This window comes from Epinephelus moara, chromosome 3 (genome assembly GCF_006386435.1).
Source record: "Epinephelus moara isolate mb chromosome 3, YSFRI_EMoa_1.0, whole genome shotgun sequence".
NCBI lineage: Eukaryota > Metazoa > Chordata > Actinopteri > Perciformes > Serranidae > Epinephelus > Epinephelus moara.
Window position 1 is genome coordinate 23,064,687 of NC_065508.1, and position 22,881 is coordinate 23,087,567.

Below are 22,881 nucleotides of genomic sequence, written 5' to 3' on the forward strand. Positions count from 1 at the left end.
AGGTGCACTTATGAATATACAGTACCTTAAATAAGGGCAGATGTCACGGTGGCTAACCCCTTTGGGTACTGTGTGGTACCCTGATTACTGAAAACTATTGCCCAGAGTATTTGTGGTTCACTGATAACACCATGCGGGCAAAAAGCCAAATATGCACGGGCAGTCTGACTATGGGAACGTGGCTTCCACCAGCCAGTCTGACATGTGCAGAGGTGAGGCTGCCTCCACAATCCCCAGCAGCCAGATTGACTAATATATTATTCACATCATGAGTTGGTAAGCTTTTAAATGATAATGACCTTTGTGCAAGGTCTGAGCAGATATACCAGTCGTATAATCCTTGACAGAGAAATTGCCCTGCTTCTTTATCATTATTGCTCTTCGGAGCGGTCAAGTTTGCAGGAAAATTGGATCTATTTTTCTCAGTATTACCAAACACTTGAGGTTTCTTTGTTTGATGTGCGACTCTTGTGTTTTGTCTTATTTGTTCCAGGAGTCTGAATGAACTGAGGGTGTTACTCCTGGAATCACATCGCCACTCAAGGGACATGGAGAAAGACCTGAACCGAGAAGTGCACAAGGCCGAGTGGAAGCTCAAGGAGCAGAAACTTCAGGAAGACATCAAGACGCTGCGTGAAAAATTGCTTCTACTGGTGAGAAGGAGGGACTTGGTGATTATGAGCTGATTATGAGCTAATATTGCTCGTGGGGTAAATCGACCCCAACTGTTCATCATGATCAGTTTTTGAGACTTTTGGTCCTGTTCTTTCCAAGTGTAATGTCTAGGGCTGCCCATGACTAAGAATTTTCCTAATCGACCAATAGTAGTCATTTAGGGCCATTAGTCAACTAGTTGCCCGCATGTTTACGGAATTAATTTAATTATTGAATGATATATTTTGGGCGGGGCAACACAATGGTTTTAGTTGAAGGTGTGAGAAAGAATAGTATCAGTAACATTGTTAACACTGTGCTACATTACAGAGAAATACAAAAGCGTACTAATGAACCTTCATTAATATAGGCCTATATTTTATCTACAAGTGCACGTCACACACTGAGCGAGCCGCCTGTTAATGACGCTGTGGGCTAATGGGCATGTAGCTACTTCCATGTTTCAGATGATACGTCATGTTTGTAGTCAACCAATGAAGATGAGTTTACATATCACCTTGGGTTCGTCCTTCACCTTCTCAAAATGATCCCACACTTTGGATTTCCTGCCCGACATGTTATTAACTAGCCTGTGGAATAACCGCAGGTACCAGCCCTGGAAATTAGGGGCCATACACATGCTGCGTCTTTAACTGCCTGGAAGACGCGAGGTCGGGCGCAGGGCTTTACTCTTGTGCTAAGCAACCTTAACAAGCACTGTATAGCATTATTTACCTGAAATCCTGAGTGCAGATCTTCTTCCAGGTTTATAAGTGTGTAGGCCTATCATCCGTGGGACAGATGTTAAGCTCTGGGTCGCATTGATATGTTCTCCAGGTACTCCAGCTTCCTCCCACAGTCCAAACACATGCAGGTTAATTGGTGACTCTTAATTGGCCGTAGGTGTGAATGTGAGTGTGAATGGTTGTCTGTCTCTATGTGTCAGCCTCGTGATAGTCTGGTGACCTGTCCAGGGTGTACCCCGCCTCTCGCCCATTGTCAGCTGCGATAGGCTCCAGCCCCCCACAACCCTGAACAGGATAAGCTGTTACAGAAAATGAATGAATGAATGAATGATTGTAAATAACATGCCACAGTGCACTGAAAAATAAGCAATATAGAGCTTGTTAATCAAAAAGTGCCAGAGGAGGATCCTCCAGACCCCCCTACAAAGTTCAGGGGTCAGTTCTGAATGTCCTCAAATTCTAAAAACTGGCCCCTGGCCTCCCGTCATTTTGCAAAAATAGCCGCCGGGTAAAGCAAGTTGAGTATCCCTGATTTATATATTCACTGCATAATGTGTGACATGATCCCTGCGAGGAATCTCAGTGTGTTTGAATATGAAAATGTGCTCTTTATATAAAGTGCATGATAATCTGTTGTGGAGAAGTTTATCACACAAACTGTTGTGTGATATGAATGATTTAACGTTAAGCATTATCTTCCTGCCTTGTGTGCGTTTCAGGGTCGGGAACGATCTTCACCTGACCACCGGCGGTACTCCATGCTGGACCCCTCTGTCCTGGACTCAGAGGTGAACCGCCTCCGCCAGCGGCTGCTCAGCACTGAGGACGCCCTGAGGACCGCCATGGAACACAACCAGCAGGTCGACCAGCTGGTCCAGGCCATGCGCAGGCATCCAGATAAAAGCCCGGTAAAACCTTGGTTTCACAGATTCAATGAGGAAAAGAAAATAATTTTGATGTGAGATAACTTGGGAAGAAGTGGGATGATAGAATGCTTGAAGATAAAGAAAAACTAACACGAGGGTTTTTTAATTTGAATTTCAAAGGATGTAAATATAACAGAAGTCATGTGTGTAGTAGTGTGTGTTTTTGTACAGAGAAAATGGATTTTAATACGTTGTGTATTAAAAGAAACAGTTCGACATTTTACACTCATTCACTTTTTTGCAAAGTGAGACAATATAGACCGATGTCATGTGTGCAAGGTAAAGATGAAGCCATCATCAGTTAGCTTAGCTTAGCTTAGCACAAAGACAACAAACAGGAGTAAACAGTTTGCATCGCTTTGTCAAAAGGTAACAAAACCAGCACTTCTAAAACAGGATTTATACTTGTGCGTCAGCTCTGTGCAGAGCTTACACCATAGCCTACACGTGGCCTACGCCGTTCTGAGCATTTATACTTGTGCAGTGGTGTGTCTGTGTCATTTTGCAGTTACACTATCAAAACACTAGTCGGCAGCGGGGTTTCTGTGAAGCACTGTAAAGTTTCGTTGATTCAAAACACACATTAAACACACATTAAACATGGCTTAATAGAGACAATTTCAAACACAAGTACACAAATCAGCTCCACTTTAACTCGCAGCATTCACAGACAAAGCACTTGGCTTTTTTGGACACATTTTCCCACAAATACAACATGCTAATGTTTTTAGCACAAGGCAATGGCATTTTATATTGTATAAATTAGCCTAGCAGCTAGTGGACTTTTCCTCTACTCCTATGAAGCCAGGGACAACAGCAATATTTAACAAAGGTAACGTTACAAAATTCCGCTCCATTACACACTGACAAAACAACTTATCTTCTTGTTATCGTTATCGTTATCATTATCGTCTTATACTAAACATGTTTTCCAAACACATACAACATGGTAATGTTATTAGCACAAGCCTATGGCATTTTACATTGTATAAATTAGCCTAGCGACAAGCTGAGATCTTCTCTGCTCATATGAAGCCAGGATAAATTTCACACACAAGACTATCTATGAAATTTAAGTAAATAAAAGTTTTGTTTCCACTGAGGGAAATGGGTTCAGCTTACAGAAACAGACAGGAGGTCTGCGTCACCGCGACATGTAGTTACATTTCTGGGGAAGTGCATGTCAGGCTACAGCCCAGGGTACAGCGCTGATCCGATGCAGAAGTATAAATCCTGCATAAAGCTCAAGCTGTTTCTCTGTACAGACATGAGAATAGTATCAATCTTGTCATCTAACTCCCAGCAAGAAAGTCAAGTGAATTTGTTTTTAAAAATGTCAAAATAGTCCTTTAATTTGATGTACAGCACAGCTAAATCATATCCAGAATACGCTGACAATCTGTGACTTTGTTTCTTAGGTGCATGGTGCAAATTCAGCCAATGGAATTCATCATCAGGAGTCAGACAGCACTAGAGATGTTGGTATTCTTTCATTATACTATAAACCATTATAGATGTGATGATGTCATGAATACCTTTCAGTACTAACATGTCTTGTTTTTTGCTTTTCAGGAACAACACTGATATGAGCGGAAGAGATAAGAGTGAACTGGGGCACGCGGAGGTACATCTTAAAGAAAGCTCGTCCGATGTTACTCCTGATCCTGCGACGGACGCCTGAAGAACATTTCAGTTTACAGTTAAAACCAAAACAGCGAATCTCTATCTCGAGTGAATTTATGTGTTGTTGCAGAAAGCACCTATTAGCCAATCATGAAGACCGCTTAAAGTACTATAAAATATAAACAGGAAATGGGACATGGACATGAAGAGATATTATCGGTACAACTCCTGAGAACGTACAGAATGGCAACTTCTGATGCTTTACAGTAGTTAGAAATTTTCAATCTGCGAGTTGCCGGGGACTCTGTGACAATTCTACATTTTGAACCAGAAGGCGAAACGGCTTATGGACGACGATGTGAAGAACTGGGTCTCAGTCGATTTGTTTGTTTTATTTATTGCTTTTACTCTTCTCCTCAGCTTTGTTATAATCCTGTATGGGTGAGCTGTCTCGGCCAGTGATACTCAGAGCAACTCTTCAAGGATGACTGACTATTATTTTTAGGGAGTTTGGCTCAGTTGTCACTTTACTTAATACATGTAGAGAGAACTGGTTGAAAACTCATTATACTTAGCTCTGTCCAGTGTTCACGCTTCGGCTTTAGTGTACAATATGATAAGTAATTGTGGGTGACTGCAGGTAATGGAAGTATTAAAAGTGATCTTTAATAATACCTCAAATCTCTCTTATGATTAGAAAACACAAACACAGGCCTGCAAAGTAGCTCAGAAGGTTTATTATTCATCTCTCTTGGTTGTGATCAGGTTAAATCCATTTTTGTTATGATGGATTCCAACGGTGGCCAGGATTTGGTTGGAAATTATTTTTAAACCATCTTCAAAACCACCTCCCACCACATAATCCACTTCTCCAGTTTCCATCTGAGTGCTGAGTCTGTTCCAAACACTATTTATTTCCACCAGTCCGCAGCAAAATACTCTGCTTCTGTCTCAATCCTCTCATTCACTTTGATACTGCAAAAGACAGATTTTAAGCCGTCCAATTTGTGTGTGTGTGTGTGTGTGTGTGTGTGAGTGAATGTGTTTTAACTTGTAAACAACATTTCACACTTTAAAAATCCAGTGTGTAGGATTTGGGGATATACATTGTCAGAAATGGAATATAACAATAATTATGTTTTCTTTAGCATATAATCACCTGACGACAAGAATCTTTGTGTTTTCTTTACCTTAGAATGAGCTGTTTATATCTACACAGGGAGCGGCATGTTGTTAATACAAAAGCCTAGAAAAGACAAACGAACACTGGCTCAAGATAGGACCATTTGCGTTTTCACGTAGAACACTATAGTAAGCAGCCCCTCCGCGATGAGCACATAACAGCAAGTGCTGAACTAGCAGCCCCCACCACCGACATGCCAAACAGCATTTGAGAAATACCAGTTTTTAACATGAAACTGCTTTATTCAGTATTTTTACCTTTTTTAATCACCGTGTCCATTTGTGTTGGAGACAAAGAGACCTCTGCGGATAATTCGGCTTCTGGTAAATACCTCATGAACATTTTGTTCTTAAGTTTTCAGAGTAAAAAGGTGAGCACACACTAGTAGGTGCCGAGCTAGCAGCCCAAAATGCTGACCATCATCGTAGAAGCACTGATTTGTAACATGAAACTGCGTTATTGGGTGTTTTTATCCGTTTTTTTTGTTGATGTTTTTTTTTGGAGAGGAGGAGACCTCTGTGGATAAGAATAATTATAATGATAGTAATAATCTTTACATATAAAGCGCTTTTCAAAACAGAGTTACAAAGTGCTTTGCATGTCAATGATTAAAACAGACGAGACATGAAAACAACAACTTTTAAAAGAACTGATATAAACACTTAAGTGTATAAAAACTGAGGAAATAAAAGACATAATAAATGGACTTAAAACTCAAGTAAAATCAGGAAAGGCTTTCCAATAAAAGTATGTTTCAAAAGGGACTTCAAAGAGATCGCTGACTCAGCCAACCTGATTTCCTCAGGCAGACTGTTCCAGAGCCTCAGGGCCCTGACAACCAGCGCTCTGTACCCTTTAGTTTTCAATCCAAGCCTGTGGAACAGACAAAAGACCTCTGCCCGAGGACCTCAAAGTACGTCCTGGTGTTTACAGCACTAAGAGGTCGGAGATATAGCTGGGAGAGAGACCATGAAGAGCCTTAAAAGTGATCAGTAAAATCTTAAAATATATTCTAAATCATACTGGGAGCCGACGTAAAGAGGGTACAACTGGAGTGATGTGGTCACGTCTCTTTGTTCTGGTTCAAAGCCTCACAGCTGAGTTCTTTACATTCTGGAGTCGATTCATACATTTTTGATTTAGGCAAGAAAAGTGGCTGTTGCAGTGATCTAGGTGTGAAGAGATGAAGACGTGCCCACCACTTGTTGACACTAGGGTCCTGTTTACACAACAACGATTTCAACTGAAAGCGGTAAACTTTAGTTGCGTTTTGGCTGATGCAAATGTGCATTATGGTTCCAGTCACTAGGCATGTGCGAGAAAGTCGACCATCACAACAACAATGGCGGACTCACGAGCTCTGTTTGTACTGCTCACCCTTTTGAATTTATCAACGCTTCTCCAGCAAAGTGTGGATGTACTGTAGCAACTCCACCTCGTCATCCGTCCAGACAAACATTTGTGCGGTTGCCGTTTTGTTTGTTTATACATCACCGCTCTGTAGAAGGAAGTGCATGTGTGCAGGCGCGTGTTGTGTGATTGCAAAGTCACACCGCCATCTACTGGCCTGGCATGTATACTACAGTGTTTTTGGACATTTTTGCAGATCCGTGTGCACGATGATTGTTATCAAAACGCTGCCGTCTGAACACAGAACTTCTTTCAAAAAAGAAAATGAGAAACGATTCCGTTTTCAGCAGATCGTTTTCGTGTAAACATGTCCTAAATCCCCCTAAATCTTGCACGTTGTTCCTTTAACTTTTATGAAATCAGATACCAGAAAAACAAAAAAGCGCTGTCTGGATAACATCAGGAGCAAGCTACAATACTCTTAAAGTGTCCTTCATGAATGTGCATTTATTCTCTGAAAACTGTTTCAGGTTTAGACTTTATGTAAGCAATCAAGCTCTGCATAGTGTATTAACATGAGTAAAAAGATGGAGATGGAGAAGGTGGAGGCATCACACAAAACAGAGAAAACGGTTTTCCTTCCTCCATCCTTTGAGTGCATTATCACGCTTATATAATGGCCACATCAAAGAAAGCATTACAGGAACATTGGAATGTTTTTTTATCCAACATATGTAGAAGAACTGGTTAAATCCTTCATTAACATTAACTAACATGCTCTAAAGCATCACCACTGTTGCTATGGCTACCTGCAGTCGAATCTAGGCCAAACTATCATCAGAACCAATTAAGAAGATAGGATACACTTTGTTGACTTGTTTAACGTGTTTGAGGAACACAACAATTAACATAATTATTTCAGTGCCATGGACAAAACATGAAACGACCTCATAAGTTCTGCTTATTATAAAGTATTCTTTATCATCCACGTGTACACGAGGGGAGAGTTATCTGTAACAAGGCTGACAGAGATGATTTCAACCACCATTGCTCTCTTCAAGGTTCAGTTAAGGTTGCTATTGGGCCAATCTTCCTAAAAAAAAAAAAAAAAAAGTAGTCCTTTTTAGCCATTGCACATCAGTGGACTCCCTGCTGGGACTTCATGAACCTGGGAGACCTCCTGAATTCAGCTCTGAGTTATGTTACAGTATGTTTATAGGATGAATATAGTGAATTATTCTAGACTTTTTTTGTTCTGTTAAACTCTGACCCTGTACCAATACACCTCTTATAAGTAATTATCAGCTATTTTATTTACTGTGGACTATGTATCAGACTCCATCCATACACTAGTATTAATTAACTCTATATGCTACGACATAGCAGCCCCAGGTGACGCCTGATTGAGCCCATTTTGATGCTGTATCTAGATGTGGATTACTTTACTGTCCTTTTGTTAAGTGGGGCTACTGAAGGGCTGTCACGGGAGCTAAAATCCAAACAATGTCCCTCCCCAGGTTTGTAACATCTGGATTTAATTTGCAAAAATGTCAACACGTATAGAATTTACACCATAAGTCTTCCAAATATTGTTTTATCCATAACTAAACAAGGAGATCCTGTTTTGTAGTTGGTCATAGGTTGCTATTGCTGCACAGGAGACACCACGCAGAGGTGAGTAGGGGTGGAAATAGGGGTGTCTCCTGAGCAAAGCATGTAGGGCAGGCACCAGTCAGCTGAGGTAAAAGCTAAATTTTCCATTGGATATTGTACATGGCCTTTTCAGCTGGAGGGTTCATACCCTTTGGATTATTGCTGCAATGGTTTCGGAGATTGAGTCATTAAATATTAACAATGTGGGCAAGGGCTGGTGGTGTTTTATTTCACACTCTTTCATACTTGTGTCACTTCTGTATGTTTGTTTTTGAGGGCAAAGCACAGAAGATAGGTATATTTCTGCAAAGCTGATTCAAAGTGGTGTCAGATTTCATACCACTAAGAAGTCAGTGGTTTGGGAAATTGTGCCTGCAGCCATAACCATTTATCCATTGCTCTGCCACACACACATATACAGAGAGAGAGAAATCCTGCTGTAAATATCTCATCTCGGGCAAATATTTGGTATTAAAATGACTTGATGAGAGGAGGAGGCAATAATTCATTTGTGTGGGAAAAGGGCCAAGCTCCTGACACCCAGACACTGCATGTTTATTTACAATCTTTGGATTTCGAAGCCCCACACATATCACTTTTACTTGTTGGCCTTGGCAAATGTCAGGTCTTATCCACGCGTCCCAGTTTTCTGCTAGAGGGCAGATTGGTTATGCTGGTGACATTTGAGTAAATAAGTGATTACTTATTTGCAGAAGCAAGCAAAAAGTACAGCGTGTGTGAAGCAGAGGCACAAATCACATTTTTACTCCTGGTGAAACACAGTTTGAGTTAATATTTCACAGTGATTTGGGTGTAAATTAATGCAAAAGTAACCAGATTATAGTGATGTAGTGGATTAGGTTAATTATAAATGGTTTCTGGCTACATTTATTACAAGATAACTATTTGTTCCCCTCCCCAAGGATATGAACTTTACCCTATATCAAACTGACAAGCTATTTTAGGCAATCACAAGAGAGCTGTGGCATAAATGTCATGGCCAGAAGATCCATGTAGCTGCTGTATATCCACTTTGACTAAATCTTTAAAAATAAATAATTTGGACACTCAACAACTGTCACCAAACCACACATTCATGCAGTCTGTGGGATTTCTCAAAGCAAAACTGACAGTGTGAAGTTGCAGCCAAGTGGCAGACAGTGATTTGAACTGTCATAGTCCTAATATAATAAGAAATCGCACTTGGAATATTTTCTTTGCATGTAAATTTTGTCGCCCGGGGGTATTTCCAGAGGTTCCTCCGTTAATCCTGTATGTAAATCGCAGCCAATAGATGCTGTTGTTGAGTTGGGCTGGGATTAGCAGGAGGCGAATGAGTTTCAATTTTACTGGATTACAGAACAAAGAAAGGGGAAAGGGACACCCTGCTCTGTTAAGGGAAAAAGACAAATAAACTAAGAAAAAATACACAAATAATAGAGAGTAAAACGTGCGATCGGAGTCCACATTGTGATGTGGCGGATTACGATGTTTTAGCAGACGGCACAGCTTCATTGTGGATGGGAATTGTGAGCGTTTCTGATGGATTAAAACGGGGGAATAAACCTATTCCGGGATTGACAGCAGCAACAAGGCTATTTAATCGCTAATTAAGGTGAGATTTCGCCGTCCCTTTTAATATTCATGAGCAGTTATATAGTTTGCTGTCGTGGAGCGTGTTGCTTTTCGTGACTGTACATTTAGAAATTACAGATTATAACCTAATTTCGGGACTGGGGGAGGAGATGAAAGGAAAGTGCTAGCGCTAGCTAGCAAAAGGGCTAACGCTACAGAGCTAACGAGTGTAAGCTAGCTAGTTAGCTCGCCCGAACGTTATTATGATACCGTTAGCTAATTAGCCAGCGTTGATTAGTTAGACACACGGTAAGTAGTGAAGAAAGGTTGCTATTAGTTAGCGGTTAAGTCAGCCTACAGGGGACTTCTCCCTGTAACCTTGCGAGTGGAGTGCTAGCCTTTATTTACGATTAGGATACAGCGTCTGTCTGCTTGCTAAATTATCCCCCATATATTGCTATCACTGATAAGGTTACCGAGCTAGTACAACAAAGCCAGCTAGCTAACGTAGCGAGTGTAAAGGAGAAGGGAAACAAGACGTTTGAACTTCAGCGAAACAATTTAAATACAGAAAGATTTAACCGACAGTCTCGCTGAGTTAATTTCCAGCCGTGTTTGATCGTATAAAGCTGCAATAAACTCAAACAATGGGTTGCTAATTGCCTTATCGTTAATTACAATCTTGTACTGAGAGTAGCACGGTTGGAGGAGTGTTTGTTAAACTACAAAACAGACAACAATTTCGATAAGGCAGAGTGTTTGTTGTGTGTCACAGTGACTCCAGACAGCGTTAGTTAGAGTGCTGTTTTCTTCCCATTTTGCTCCCAGCTGTCTGCCTGTACTTGGTACAAGAAGCGTCAAAGTTTATAAAAAGCTGACTGAGATAAAACTTTGTCAGCTGCAACTGTCTGCCGGATTGAATCCACAAGGCACGGAGAGAAATAATACGGATTTGTACACACGCTCATTTCCTTTACAAGAACAGACCCAGACTGTATTTATTGCACCCTGGTCTCATATCCTGTGGTTTGGAGCTTTCTCTCCTGGGTCCAGCTTTTCAAAGTAATTCCTCTCCTCTCTCATGTGATGTGAACTTAATAGTAGTTCTCCTGGCAGCATTTCCCAGCACAAGAAACTCTCAGCACAACTCCTGGCCCTGCTCGTACCTTAAAATATCTTGTGTGAATACAGCAACAGGCCAGCTCAATTCAGAGTATGGCAGTTTAAATTTACCTTGTTTGTAATGATCCCAAGTAAAATAAATCAGCTGTTATTCTGAATATTTGTTACTCTGATGAGTTAATTAACAAGCTCAAGTAGTATGGCCACGCTAACCTGTTATAAAGCCATTGAATTGCTGCTATATAAACACAAAACCCTTAAAACACAGCATTTTGTTTTAAGTATTGTCAGCAGATGAAAAGGAAAATGTGTTAAAGCACTATATGTCACTGTATTTTCAATTGTAAAATAATAACCATGCAGTGCTCAAAGGATAACTGGTTGTGCATGATTCATCCTATTAACTGCAAATGCCATGCACAATATTGCCATCCAATTATGTTGCTTTAATTTCGTCAAATCCAGTCCTTTGTTGGAGGATTGATATGAATTGATTTTTCACAAAGCTGATGTCTGTTGTCCTTTGTTCGCCACTGAATCCTGCCTGGCACCGGAGCAGTTAAAAATCATAACATCACTGATGACATTCCCAAAAGGCCACGGCCTCGGGCACAGGGTGTAAACAAAGGGATTATGTTGTTGTATGCTGTAATGATAAGTTAGATAGTAGCTGTCAAACCACACCCTGGCTTACTGTAAATTGCTGGTACGTCAAAATTGCAGTTGTGCCTTTTTCTTCCTTGAAGAAATTAACTGTCGTGCATTATTTGATTAGTGAAATGCCAGATGTGTAGTTGAGACTGATGCTCATTTTGCTCCAAGAGTCATTCAGTTACTAACTTATTTTAGCCCACTGAATATCGAACAAGCAGCAAACCTCTGAAACAAAACATCTGTCTCAAGGATCCTTTGTACCTGTGTAATTCTCTCATATAATCCCACCTAATTCGACATACTCTCAGGTGTGTTGGCGTATACCAACTACACTTAATCGACATTGCCTTTGAAACTCTTATTAGTTATCTTCCACCTGTTATCAGTCAGATTTTTAACCTTTATCGAACATACTGCAGAGTGCAAGTTTAACCAGTTGGGCCAGTCGGGCGTAGTTTACTCTCCATCCTAAAAACGGCACGCTGACCCGAATCCATGGCACCGTGCAGTACATAAACAAATTAACGTGGACCAACAGCATGACAAACAACACAGACAAACTCATACGTCACATAGCTCACCTTGGCTGAATCCACCTGATAATGTGATATACTGCCAACACATAAAAAGATTAAATGAAAGGTACCCTGTGGAGTTACCTTGTCAACACACAGAGTTCCTGTTTATATTCAGTGCTCCTCACCAAAGGAGACTGTGTGTATCCTTGAGGGTGAATAAAACATGTTGAATGCATGTCCTTCCTCATGAAAAACTAGCAATGCCGTTTCTTGGCAGCTCACCGCCACCTGTAGATCAGAGGAATAGTGTGAAACCATTGGCAGTGATGCGTACTGTGTCACCTGAAAGCTCGTGTGTCCTCATTCACATGCTCAAGATTAAAACAAACACTCCTCAGAGTACATCTAAAGCCTACAGCTGCTCCACTACCTGCTACTGTTTGACAATCAGCTGATAGGGAGTTAACATCACAAGGCACAGTCTGATGGAGTGCAGCCATTTATTTTGTGTCATTGCATTTGTGGCATCATTTGATTTTAGTTTTGCCCTGCCCAACTTCAACCTGAGCAGAGGTCTGTAATTATCGGGAATAATTGAAAATGCTTGTGTAGGTGTGCAGGGCGTTTAAAGTCCCATTAAACTTTCTGGAATACTGTCACATCTTGTTAAACCATGCTTAGGCAATGCTTACCTTGTGTGTTACCACATCATCATGCTTTAAAGTAGGGCTGGTCAATGTATCGATATTATATTGTATTGGGATATGAGAGTGGATGTCTTTTGTCTTTGGTTTTAAAGGCTGCATTACAGTAAGGTGATGTCATTTTCTAAACTTACCAGACGCTTCTAGCTGCTTTTTTATTTGTCTTTACCCTCTTAGTCATCATATCCACATTACTGACGATTATTTATCAGAAATGTAATTGTGTAAATATTTTGTGAAAGCACCAGTAGTCAACCCTAGAATATCGTTGCAATGTTGATATCGAGGGATTTGGTAAAAATGTTTTGATATTTGATTTGCTCCATATCGCTCAGGACTTCTTGTTTGACATAAATGTTTGTTAATCCAAAACACAGACTTGAGAGAGTAACAGATGCCTCACGAATCAGGCCAGCAGACTTTAATTTTCGTAATTTGACTATGTAAGCCAAGTTACAGGTTTACTACTAACTTAGAGAAGAGTACAGACATGTAAAGTTGGTGTCAATGCTGAAAAACAATGGCTTAATTAAAAGCTCTGGTTAATGCTACTGCGAATACACCTTCATGTGGTGATGTTTAGCCCTTTTTTTAGAACCCCAAAGAAGAAAGAAAACTGACATAGAGCTGTCGTAGACACAAAATATTCATCGGTCACCTTGGCTGACTTGTGTAGATATTGACATTATTTAGATTTGCAGCCAAAGTACCCCTCTGTCAGTAAACATCTTCATTGCATTACAGCCCCTTTTTTGGTCTTCTTAAAAAGGTTTTATGCAGTTTGTGGGCAAATTTAAATTCACTTAGAGGTTAGCTCCAAATGGCCCTCCGGCAGTTTGCCCAGGATTTTAAGATGCAGGAAAGCCCCTGCAAGAGGCATACATCGTAGTAAGACATCAGTCGATATGTTTTAAAAAAGTGGAAGGTTTTTTTAGTTTGTTGGCTACTACTAATCATCTTTTTAGCAGTTTTCGAAACATACCTCAATGGGTTTTACATGCTCAAAAGGTTTCTTTCCTTTACCCTTAAGATTGCCTCTTTACGTGATACTGAACTCTGTTTGAAAGACAGAAACTAAAGCACAAAGTCCGTACAAGTTCCAAAACCTGTAGCTCCCACTAAAAAGGATTGCTGGCAGATTTTTGTGGGCTCAGAGAATAAGTGAGCTTTTGTCAAAGTGATGGTTTGGATGAAATCACAGTGAATAGTGTTGGCAAGTCCACAAAGTTTGCGTCATTCACTATCAGCAGAGCTGCAGCAGGATTTGCATCTCAGAATCTTGGGTTTTCTTTTCCTTCATCTGTATAGTACACTCATGGTTGGTTGCCTTATGTTTTTTTTTTTAATGTTGTCCCACATTGAACTGTTCAATATTCACAGAGCACCCATAACATGACCGTGACATTGTGCTTGTGCTTCCTCTTGCACAGCAATTGACATGGCATTATCCCGAGCCTACGCTTATCCCCACCTTTCTCCTCCTCGCTACTTTCCTTTGCCTTTTAAATATGTGAGGGAAAGAGGCCATCTATTTGGAGGCTGTAATAATTTAGGAGGGGGCTAATGTTTGCTGTGGCCTCAGGGGAGGCAGATTTAGATGGCCAACAGACTTGGCACGTTCAGACTGGTGCAGCTGAACCCCACCCCACCCACCCTCCTCTTTTCTCTCCCTGCCTCTGTCTATCTCTCTCTACCTCTCTGTCCTCTCTCTATTGAGTCAGTGGTTTGGGCTTGCCAGAGGCTAGTATAATGGTTCCCAGTGTCTGGAGAGATTAAAGGCCAGAGCTGCATTGTTCAAATGCCCCGAGATTAGTTTCCAAGGAGACGGGTTTCAGTTGCCATGAGAACATAGTGCCTGGCTTTAGCCGAGCAGTTTTTCTTTAACAATTCCTATGTGTTTGCCTCTTTACTTTAATTTCCATTGTCTGTCTTGTTATTTGGAGTTGAGGTGATTTTGTTTTTTAAAGGAAGCGTCTGTTTAAATGTATCACACAGTTGCACCATGGTACTCTACGTGCAGTGATGGAAACTTAAGGCCTTATCTTGGTATCTCTTTTTCCTGCACCATCTGTCAAAGAGAGAAAGTGCATTAGAAAGTGGCTTGTATGACATCATGCGAGTGCTCTAATTAGCCCCAAATGACAAAGGCAAACCATAACTTGCTGAATACAAATTCATTTGGCTTTTAGCCATGCTAGCGGAGTGGCTCTAGGGATGTCCTTGTTGGTCGGTCGGCCACTTTGGCCCAGACATGAATATCTTAGTTTGGATCACTATTGTTGAGCCTGTGACTTTTTCTCCAACACCACCAGCAGCTCAAAGTTTTTCACTCATCCAGTGAAATATCTCAATATCTACCTGATGGATTGGTTCAAAATTTTGCACAGACATTTATGGTTCACAGATGATGAATCCTAATGACTTTGTAGATCCTCTGACTTTCCTCTAGCGCCACTATAAATGTATGTTCAAACCAGAAGCTTCCAAAGAGGCAAAGTCTCTCGCGGACGCCCAAGAAGCACGACTGTGTGGCGGCTTTGGTCGCTCTAGTCGCTCATCACGTGAATCATTCGAACGTTCGACCGTGCTTGTCAATTTAAAGGAGCCGCAAAGCAGACTACTGTAATAAACTTCTCGATATCCATTGTCAGAACAAGTGTGCTGTAGGAACTAAAGTTACATGGCTTTTTCTCTGGGACCCGCTTCATCAAAGCATGTCAGCATTCCAATTGGTTGTTGCCGAAATGCATCTGAGCTCATTACCATAAAGTTAAACGAGTTTTAACTCCCCTCCGGACCGCTCCGGTCACTTTGGTCGGCCAAGACGCACGGCTGACGACCAGGTCGCCCAAGTTGCCGGGCTTGCATTGAAAATTAATGACTTCCGCCGTTTTGGAAGCTCTGGGCGCTGTTGGTTTGAACGTATAGTAAGGCTGACATTTGTGGTTTTGAGTGAAATGTCACAACAGCTTCTGAATGGACTGCCATGAAACTTTGGTCACACATTTGCATCTTCTTCAGGATTAATTAAAAACTCACATTTGTCCAATACTCTGGTTTATGACCAAATACCTTCGCAGAATGTCCAGGCTGTGCCCTATTTTGGGGGATAGGAAGCCAAAGATCATATTTTATATTTTTGTCAATGCAGTTTAAAGTGTGTGGATTATATTTTAGCGTGTCTGCATGCATTTATTACTTGTTAAACAAACATCTGCTATGTAGACATGTCTAATGGTTGTTTTGCGACCTTGCATGAACCTGAGCATTCAGGATAACTTAATAAATTAATGTTGATCAGCATCATGTCCCTTCCAAGTGGATAAATGACCCAACACAGTGGCCGGATATTGTTAATCTGGACATCAGTATTTGATTGAATCACTGTTGTTTGTAAAAACCAACCTCATAACAGCCAGCCGTTTGATCCAGGCTGATATTTAGCTGGAGACGACAGTCATGCTGCTATGCTGTATGACTGTAGTGACTGCAGCAGCCTTAGACTCAGCTAATGTTCACTGTCACCAGCACAATTTAGTAATTTACCACACTGACAGTGAATATTGGGTATATTAAGTGCCTGGGATCTCATTGTGAAAGCCTTGATTAACCCGCTACACACCAGCTTGTCTGCGTTTCCTTGTTTCTCTCCTTATGTCACAGTGCGTTTTTCCCCCCAAAAGGCAACAAGGAGTTGGCCATGGCATGATACCTACACAGCAACTCTTCGGTTTGCCTCATTATTTTCAACCGCTTTGTTTTCATTAGAAATTTGGAGACATGTTTAAACCTCCTCTGTGCACACGGTTGACGTTAACATGTAGTCCTGGATTGTTTTCCTCCAAAAGTGGGCGTGGAGATGAGAGCCTACTCTGGATTACGTGTTGCTGGTCTGATGTATTATATGCTAATTATCAGTATGTTAACATTTTTGAAGGTGAGCATGTTAACATAATGTTGTAAGCATTTAACTGTGCCTAAATAAAGCCTCACAGAGCTGTTTATATAGCTGTAGCATCTGTCTTGTTAGGATATGAAATATGCACCCTAGGTGAGAAAAAGCGTCTCCCCTTTCTCACTTGATTCCTTTCCCAGCCTCCAGTCTCAGATCGATACCCAGAATGCACGCTTATATTTGCTTAAAGTCAAACCAAGTGATGTCAGCAGAAACTGCTTTGAATGCAGGTCACTGTTGCATGTGTACATGAATGCATGCTCACGTACAGAGTTTGTCTGTGTCGCACCGTGGCTTCCTGCCTAAACTGTATTCATCTGGTCCCCGCAGAGGCATGGCTCAGATGAGGAAGCTGGCATGCGATGGCATCAGGACAAACTCCCGGGGCGATCCACAGGCCCCGCTGGTGTCAGCCAGACAGGAGATCCTCACCAGCCTGGTGTCTGCCCTCGACTCAGTGGTATGTTCCAGATCAAGTTTCACACAATGTCATTTCATTGGAGATCTTATTCAATCTGTGGCGTCAAGGTTATTAACTGCTCTTAGCAAATAACTGAAAACCCCCCTTGAAACATGTTAATAAACATCTAGTTTCTGTAGCAGTTTTATGAAACTCATAATATGCACGACCCTGTGAGAGTATCTGAGGGCTGAATTAAGTATCTTGTTCCATCTCAAGAGAATCAGAATAGCTCTTAACAAACTCTTGAGTTGCACGTCCTCCTCAGAGTTTATGGTAATGACTTATGAGTAAATGATGCCTCTTTGTTTTGCAGTGCATGGCGATGTCTAAGCTCAATGCTGAGGTGGCGTGTGTCACCGTGCACGAGGACAGCGTGATTGCTGTCGGCACAGATAAGGGCAGAGTGTTTCTCAACTCCAGGAGGGAAATCCAAACAGACTTCTACAAGTTCTGCCGTAAGTTCTGCTCTCCTGTGTGTGTAATTGCGAATGCTGTTTTCTATTATTCCCTCTTGACGGAGCATTGATCAGTCTCTTTATAGCTACGGCTGTGAGGCACTTACATAAAAATGCACTCGTGTCAGACCTCTCCCTGTAGGATTGTACAGTTTTGCGATCGCACAAATGCAGATTCAGCCAAAAGCTTCAATAACTGCAGCACCTCGTGGGTTTTCTCAATGTCAGATCACTTCGGCAGGAAACAAAGTAGTTACAGTTTCACACATTTTATCACACTTTGTTCGATAAAAAGATATATTCACTAACTGTCACATCTCATTTGGCAAAACCTTTCGATGTGTTACGTTTGCAAAATAACTGAATCACTGAATTGCTCACAACTCTCAAACAGTAAGCATGTCAGAGGCTTGTTTAGGAGGGGATAGGTGTAAGTTAATGTTGCAATACTTGTCACTAATAGAGGTTCAAATTAAGGTAAATGGAGTGCATTTACACAGCACTTTTCTGCCGTAATGGACACAGCACTTTACAATTGGCCTCTCAATCCCTCATTTACATACACACTCACACACTGATGGCGACAGAGCTGCCTTGTGAGAAAATATGGCAGCATACCTCTCACCCAAATTGTAGGGCCTTCATTTCCTATAAACAAACTAGTATGCAAGTTTGTAAGATGAGCCATATTTCAGGAATCAGCACAGGGACATTTAGTCCCACCTGTTGACCTTGAAAGCAAAAGTAAAACAGCAAATAATCTCCTCAGACTCAACAATGTTTCCCAGCTAATAACCCGAATTTGAGGGGTTGTGACCTCCCATTGTGCAGTTTAATCTTATCAGGCTGGTTATTCAAGGTGAAATGAGTTTTTCCTGCCACTTACATGGAACAGTAGCTTCACTTTGTTTTGTCTAGTAAAGAAATAGAACAGACATAAACCGTTTGTTTAGGTATGTTTGAGGTAGTTGGCATTCAGCAACAACACATGAGTGTTTGAACTGAGTGACTTAATCTTGCCTTCCTAATCACCAGTTGTTTGAGAAGTTTTACATTTATCCTGACACACTGTCAGACAAAAAAGTCATTCATATTACATGGCACCATTTTTCAAAAGGTGGTATTTATTATTTTTTTAGAACCAGATATTCAGTCTTCTTTTTTTCTTGTTTTATTTGGCACCCTTAAAGGAGCTGTATGTGGCGTTCAGATGACTATGATTCAGAAACCCCTTTTACGCTGCCTGATCAAGGCGGGAATATCGTGCCGCCTCCTCTGCATGCTGTGTATAGGGTACGATTGCAGAATAGGAGGACAGAGCGGTCTTGCATTTCAGCCGCCACAGGAGGTTGTAATAGTGCCAAAACAGTGTCTCTATAAACAGGACAGCTGGCACAAAGGGACCACGGGCAGGACGTGTGCGACATTTTGACAGTGTGTATGTGTGCGAACCACTGCAGGAGAAAAAGTAGCTGTTAGCAGTTAGCGGCTAACTCAAAGAAGAAGAACAGTGGACGTAAATGTCTGCAAATTGGGAAAACAATGCGATTTTGGAGCTCCTTACACTCTGAGCAGAGGACAAGATCAGCTGCCATATAACAGAGACAGTAAATAATTATTATTGCCATCTTTTGCCATTTGTTATTGTTTATAAAGTGCTGCTGACGCTGTTGTCTTACATGTCACGTCCGTCACGCCTCTCTTGATTCCACGATGCCGGTGTGCTGTCTAAAATCACACACTGAAGCGGGATGATGCTGCCGTCGTTTGGTTCTGTGTAAATATGCAAAGGCAGCATAAAGAAGGGACTTGATAGCAGCCCTATAGCGCAATCTCTGTGATATCAGAGGTGACAGTGGTATGGGTGCAGTGCAGAGTTGTGGTAAAGAGCTGGCCAGTGGGATACACTCAGGGACTCACATGCACCAAGTAGAATGTGGCCAGCATGGCTACCACAACAAGCCACACAGAAGCTGCCATTACTCAACTATATCTTTGCATAACAAATACTGGTTTGCTGCTATATAAATGAATGAATGTCACATACAGCTACTTCAAAGTCAAAGAAGTGACTTCGTTAAGGAAAAACAATCGTAAAAAGAAAGTTAAATTTACTTTCTTCAGACTCATATTTTGTTCGATTTGGACCTACAAGCATCTGAAATGTTCTTTTGCACTTGTTATCTCTAATCTTGTTTTTGTTATTTGGCTTTAGGGGGGCCATGTCTGCAGAATCTGACCACAGCAAACGCTCATACCAAAGACCAGGAAGGCGATCTCAGCAAACCGAGTAAAGATGGTGAGCACGGGAAACCGAGAGCTCCATCGGATGCTCAGTCCAACATCTTTGTTCTGAGGAAGATGGTGGAGGAAGTCTTCACTGTACTCTACAGTAAGGATTTACCAAGTGCAGCGTGTTTTCCTCAGTAGTTATTTTTAATGCCATACAACTCTTATCTTAACTGTGAAACCCTATTCATAACAAAAACATAAATGACCAAAGCAAAGATTTATCATTAGTTAGTTGTAATTCTAGTTATCCAAAAGCAGAACAGAAGCGTTTTCGTTTAGGTTTTATTCTGTACTACATTGCCATTGTGCTCACACTACCTCGTGCAATGTGCAGGTGAGGCTGTGGGGAAGAGCAGCCTGGTCCCTGTGCCTTATGAGTGGATCCAGAAGGACCCCAGCTGTGTGGTGGCCCACGGTTTGCCTGAGGGAGTCACCCTGAAGAAGCCCTCTGAGTATGATACCAAGACACTGATGAAGATTCTGGAGCAGAGCCACCGCATCCAGTTCACAGTAAAAAGGTGCGTCTGCGAAGTCAAAATCTGTTGTCTGTTACTGTCTAACACACTGCTGTGGGGGATAACAGACTGCTGTTTGAACGCTCGCATCAGATTATGAAACCAGCTGTTTCACATCTGATCACACCAAAATGGAAAAAAGGAAGTTTGGCATTTCAACTTAGCCTCTAATGCTTTCCAGAGATAGATGCTTGTGTATGGCTGAAAGCACATAGCTGTCCTGGCATCTATTGGAGCTAGTTATTGGTAGCAGACAGGCTGTAGTGCATTAGTGAGGGATAGACAGGGTTTTAATTCAGCTGTGGAAAAACACTCTCTCAGGTTACATGTTAGTCTCTCTCCAGAACATGTTTGGAGTAAGATTTATGTTGATGTGGGGGGTGCCAATGCAGATTGATCCAGCCAAAAAAAAAAACAACTTTCAATTGAACAAGAATTTTTCACACAGTGCGGATGTCTGTCTGAACAAAGCCTAGCTACTGGTTCTTGTTGTAGAACTTCTGGTTAAGTCAACATTTATTTGAGAGGTCAGCTCAGTCACTCAGCTTATAAACAGAACATAATGAACAGGTGACAGCAAGGACAGGAGCGGGAATGTCATGCAGGGACAGTCTATGTTGACTTTGAACCTGTTGACAGCCAAAATGCTCTGATTATAGTATGTAGTTGTGGGGAGGGTACTGGTATGATTGCAATATACATTTAAGTCAGGCTGATCAAGGTCATGAGCCCAGTATGTTTTTACCAATACAAAGTGAACACCCCATATAAACTTACAGGGTTAGGTTAGGTTACCCAGGAAGATACACTAATCCTAAAGGCTGTAAAAATGTGAATTCACCCAAGCAGTTTTTGTTTCGTTAGCTCTTATTATTCTATTAAGCTGTTGTAACCAACATGTCAATGTCACAGAATTTGTTTTGATAAACATTCAAGTGGAGAAAGAAAAGCACCACTGACATGGCGTCAGTGACATGAGTGATGCAGATGCTGAGAAGTAAGATGACAGTATAGTCTGTAGTAATATCCTACTTATTCGTGGTGTATTTTATGAACCTTAAAATACAAGGTTATTGTCTACCAGCAGTCCTTGGGGACCGTCTTGCCGCCCTTTCCTCTTCAGCAGGAAACGGCAGCACACCAAGCTTCAGAGAGCCGGGTGATGGGAACGTGTGGGCGGGCGGACAGGTGTTAGATCTATGCAGAGCACATCACGGGCAGTATGATAATGTCCAAAACACAAGTTCACTCTCAGCAGTTTTTTTGACATGAGAAAAAACAAAACCAGTAGGCCTTAAGTCTCCCTCTTGCATCTACATCCTGGCATCTAGGGCAGTAGGGCTCCATCTGATTGGCCAAATGTGAGGGGTGTGCCATGTCATCTCGTTCACAATCATACAGGTATTATTTTTGATATATGAAAAATTAGTATCATGATACTAAAAGAGGAGCAGCTTCGGTAGTGTGGAATAAACTGGTGTCCTGAATGTTTTATGAACAGCCCCGGACTTCTCAGACTCTTTTAGTGACTTACCGCTCAGAGGGAACTCTTTCAGCGGCTCCTCTGGCAGCAGCACAGTGTCTATCCCTCTCCTCTCTCACCGTGCGCACACAGGAGTCAGTGTCGTCAAGGGATTTTGTCATAAACCTTTGGTAATGTAAACCTAGGTGACGCTCGCAGCTCAACAAAAAACTCCATATACAGTCATGTGAAAAAATTAGGACACCCCATTAAATATTCAGTTCTTTAATAACAAATGTTCACGTATCGATGTCTGATCTTGTTTTTCTTTATCTCTGGGAAAGAAAGTGATTTAATTGCAGGTAAACAACAAAAGTTAACCTTGTTTCACTCATTAAACAAAAGATATCAATAAAAATGCATATTCTAACTGAGGAAAAAGTTAGGACACCCTACCCCCTAATAGCTAGTGTTACCCCCTTTGGCTGAAATAACTTCAGTGAGATGCTTCTTGTAGCCGTCTACCAGTCTCCGACATCGGTCTGAGAAGAGTTTGCCCCACTCTTCAATGCAGAATTCTTTCAGCTGTGAGATGTTTGAGGGGTTTCTTACATGTACAGCCCGTTTCAAGTCACCCCACAGCATCTCAATGGGATTAAGATCTGGGCTTTGACTCGGCCATTCCAGGACTCTCCATTTCTTAGTTTTCAGCCAGTCCTTGGTGGATTTACTGGTATGTTTTGGGTCATTGTCATGTTGCAGGGTCCAGTTCCGCTTCAGCTTTAATTTTTTTACAGATGGTCTCACATGTTCATCAAGCACCCTCTGATAGACGATAGAATTCATGGTGGATTCTATGATGGTGAGCCGGCCAGGTCCTGCTGCAGCAAAGCATCCCCAAACCATGACACTTCCACCTCCATGCTTCACAGTTGGTATGAGGTTCTTTTCCTGGAATGCTGTATTGGGTTTACGCCAAACATGTCCTCTCTTCTGACGTCCAAATAATTCAATTTTAGACTCATCTGTCC

General features: G+C 41.5%; 2 protein-coding genes across 6 annotated transcripts in view; both read left to right on the forward strand.

The window, feature by feature from the left end:
• The window catches only part of clip2 (CAP-GLY domain containing linker protein 2), a 58,235-nt gene extending 49,886 nt beyond the window's left edge, over positions 1-8,349 (forward strand). For both annotated transcript variants that reach the window (XM_050038708.1, XM_050038719.1), the window contains 4 exons: positions 494-653; positions 2,120-2,308; positions 3,745-3,804; positions 3,899-8,349. In XM_050038708.1, the coding sequence (XP_049894665.1) occupies positions 494-653; positions 2,120-2,308; positions 3,745-3,804; positions 3,899-3,910 (421 nt within the window). In that variant the 3' untranslated portion in view covers positions 3,911-8,349. The remainder of the gene's footprint in view (positions 1-493; positions 654-2,119; positions 2,309-3,744; positions 3,805-3,898) is intronic.
• Positions 8,350-9,408: 1,059 nt separating this feature from the next.
• The window catches only part of gtf2ird1 (GTF2I repeat domain containing 1), a 44,241-nt gene continuing 30,768 nt past the window's right edge, over positions 9,409-22,881 (forward strand). For 2 of the 4 annotated variants that reach the window (XM_050038748.1, XM_050038756.1), the window contains exons 1-5: positions 9,409-9,750; positions 16,994-17,123; positions 17,440-17,581; positions 19,797-19,973; positions 20,208-20,391. In XM_050038748.1, coding sequence (XP_049894705.1) covers positions 16,998-17,123; positions 17,440-17,581; positions 19,797-19,973; positions 20,208-20,391 — 629 coding nt within the window. In that variant the 5' untranslated portion in view covers positions 9,409-9,750; positions 16,994-16,997. Of the gene's footprint in view, positions 9,751-9,794; positions 10,020-16,993; positions 17,124-17,439; positions 17,582-19,796; positions 19,974-20,207; positions 20,392-22,881 lie in introns of those variants that run through there. The other 2 variants (XM_050038729.1, XM_050038739.1) reach the window with 2 other exon arrangements.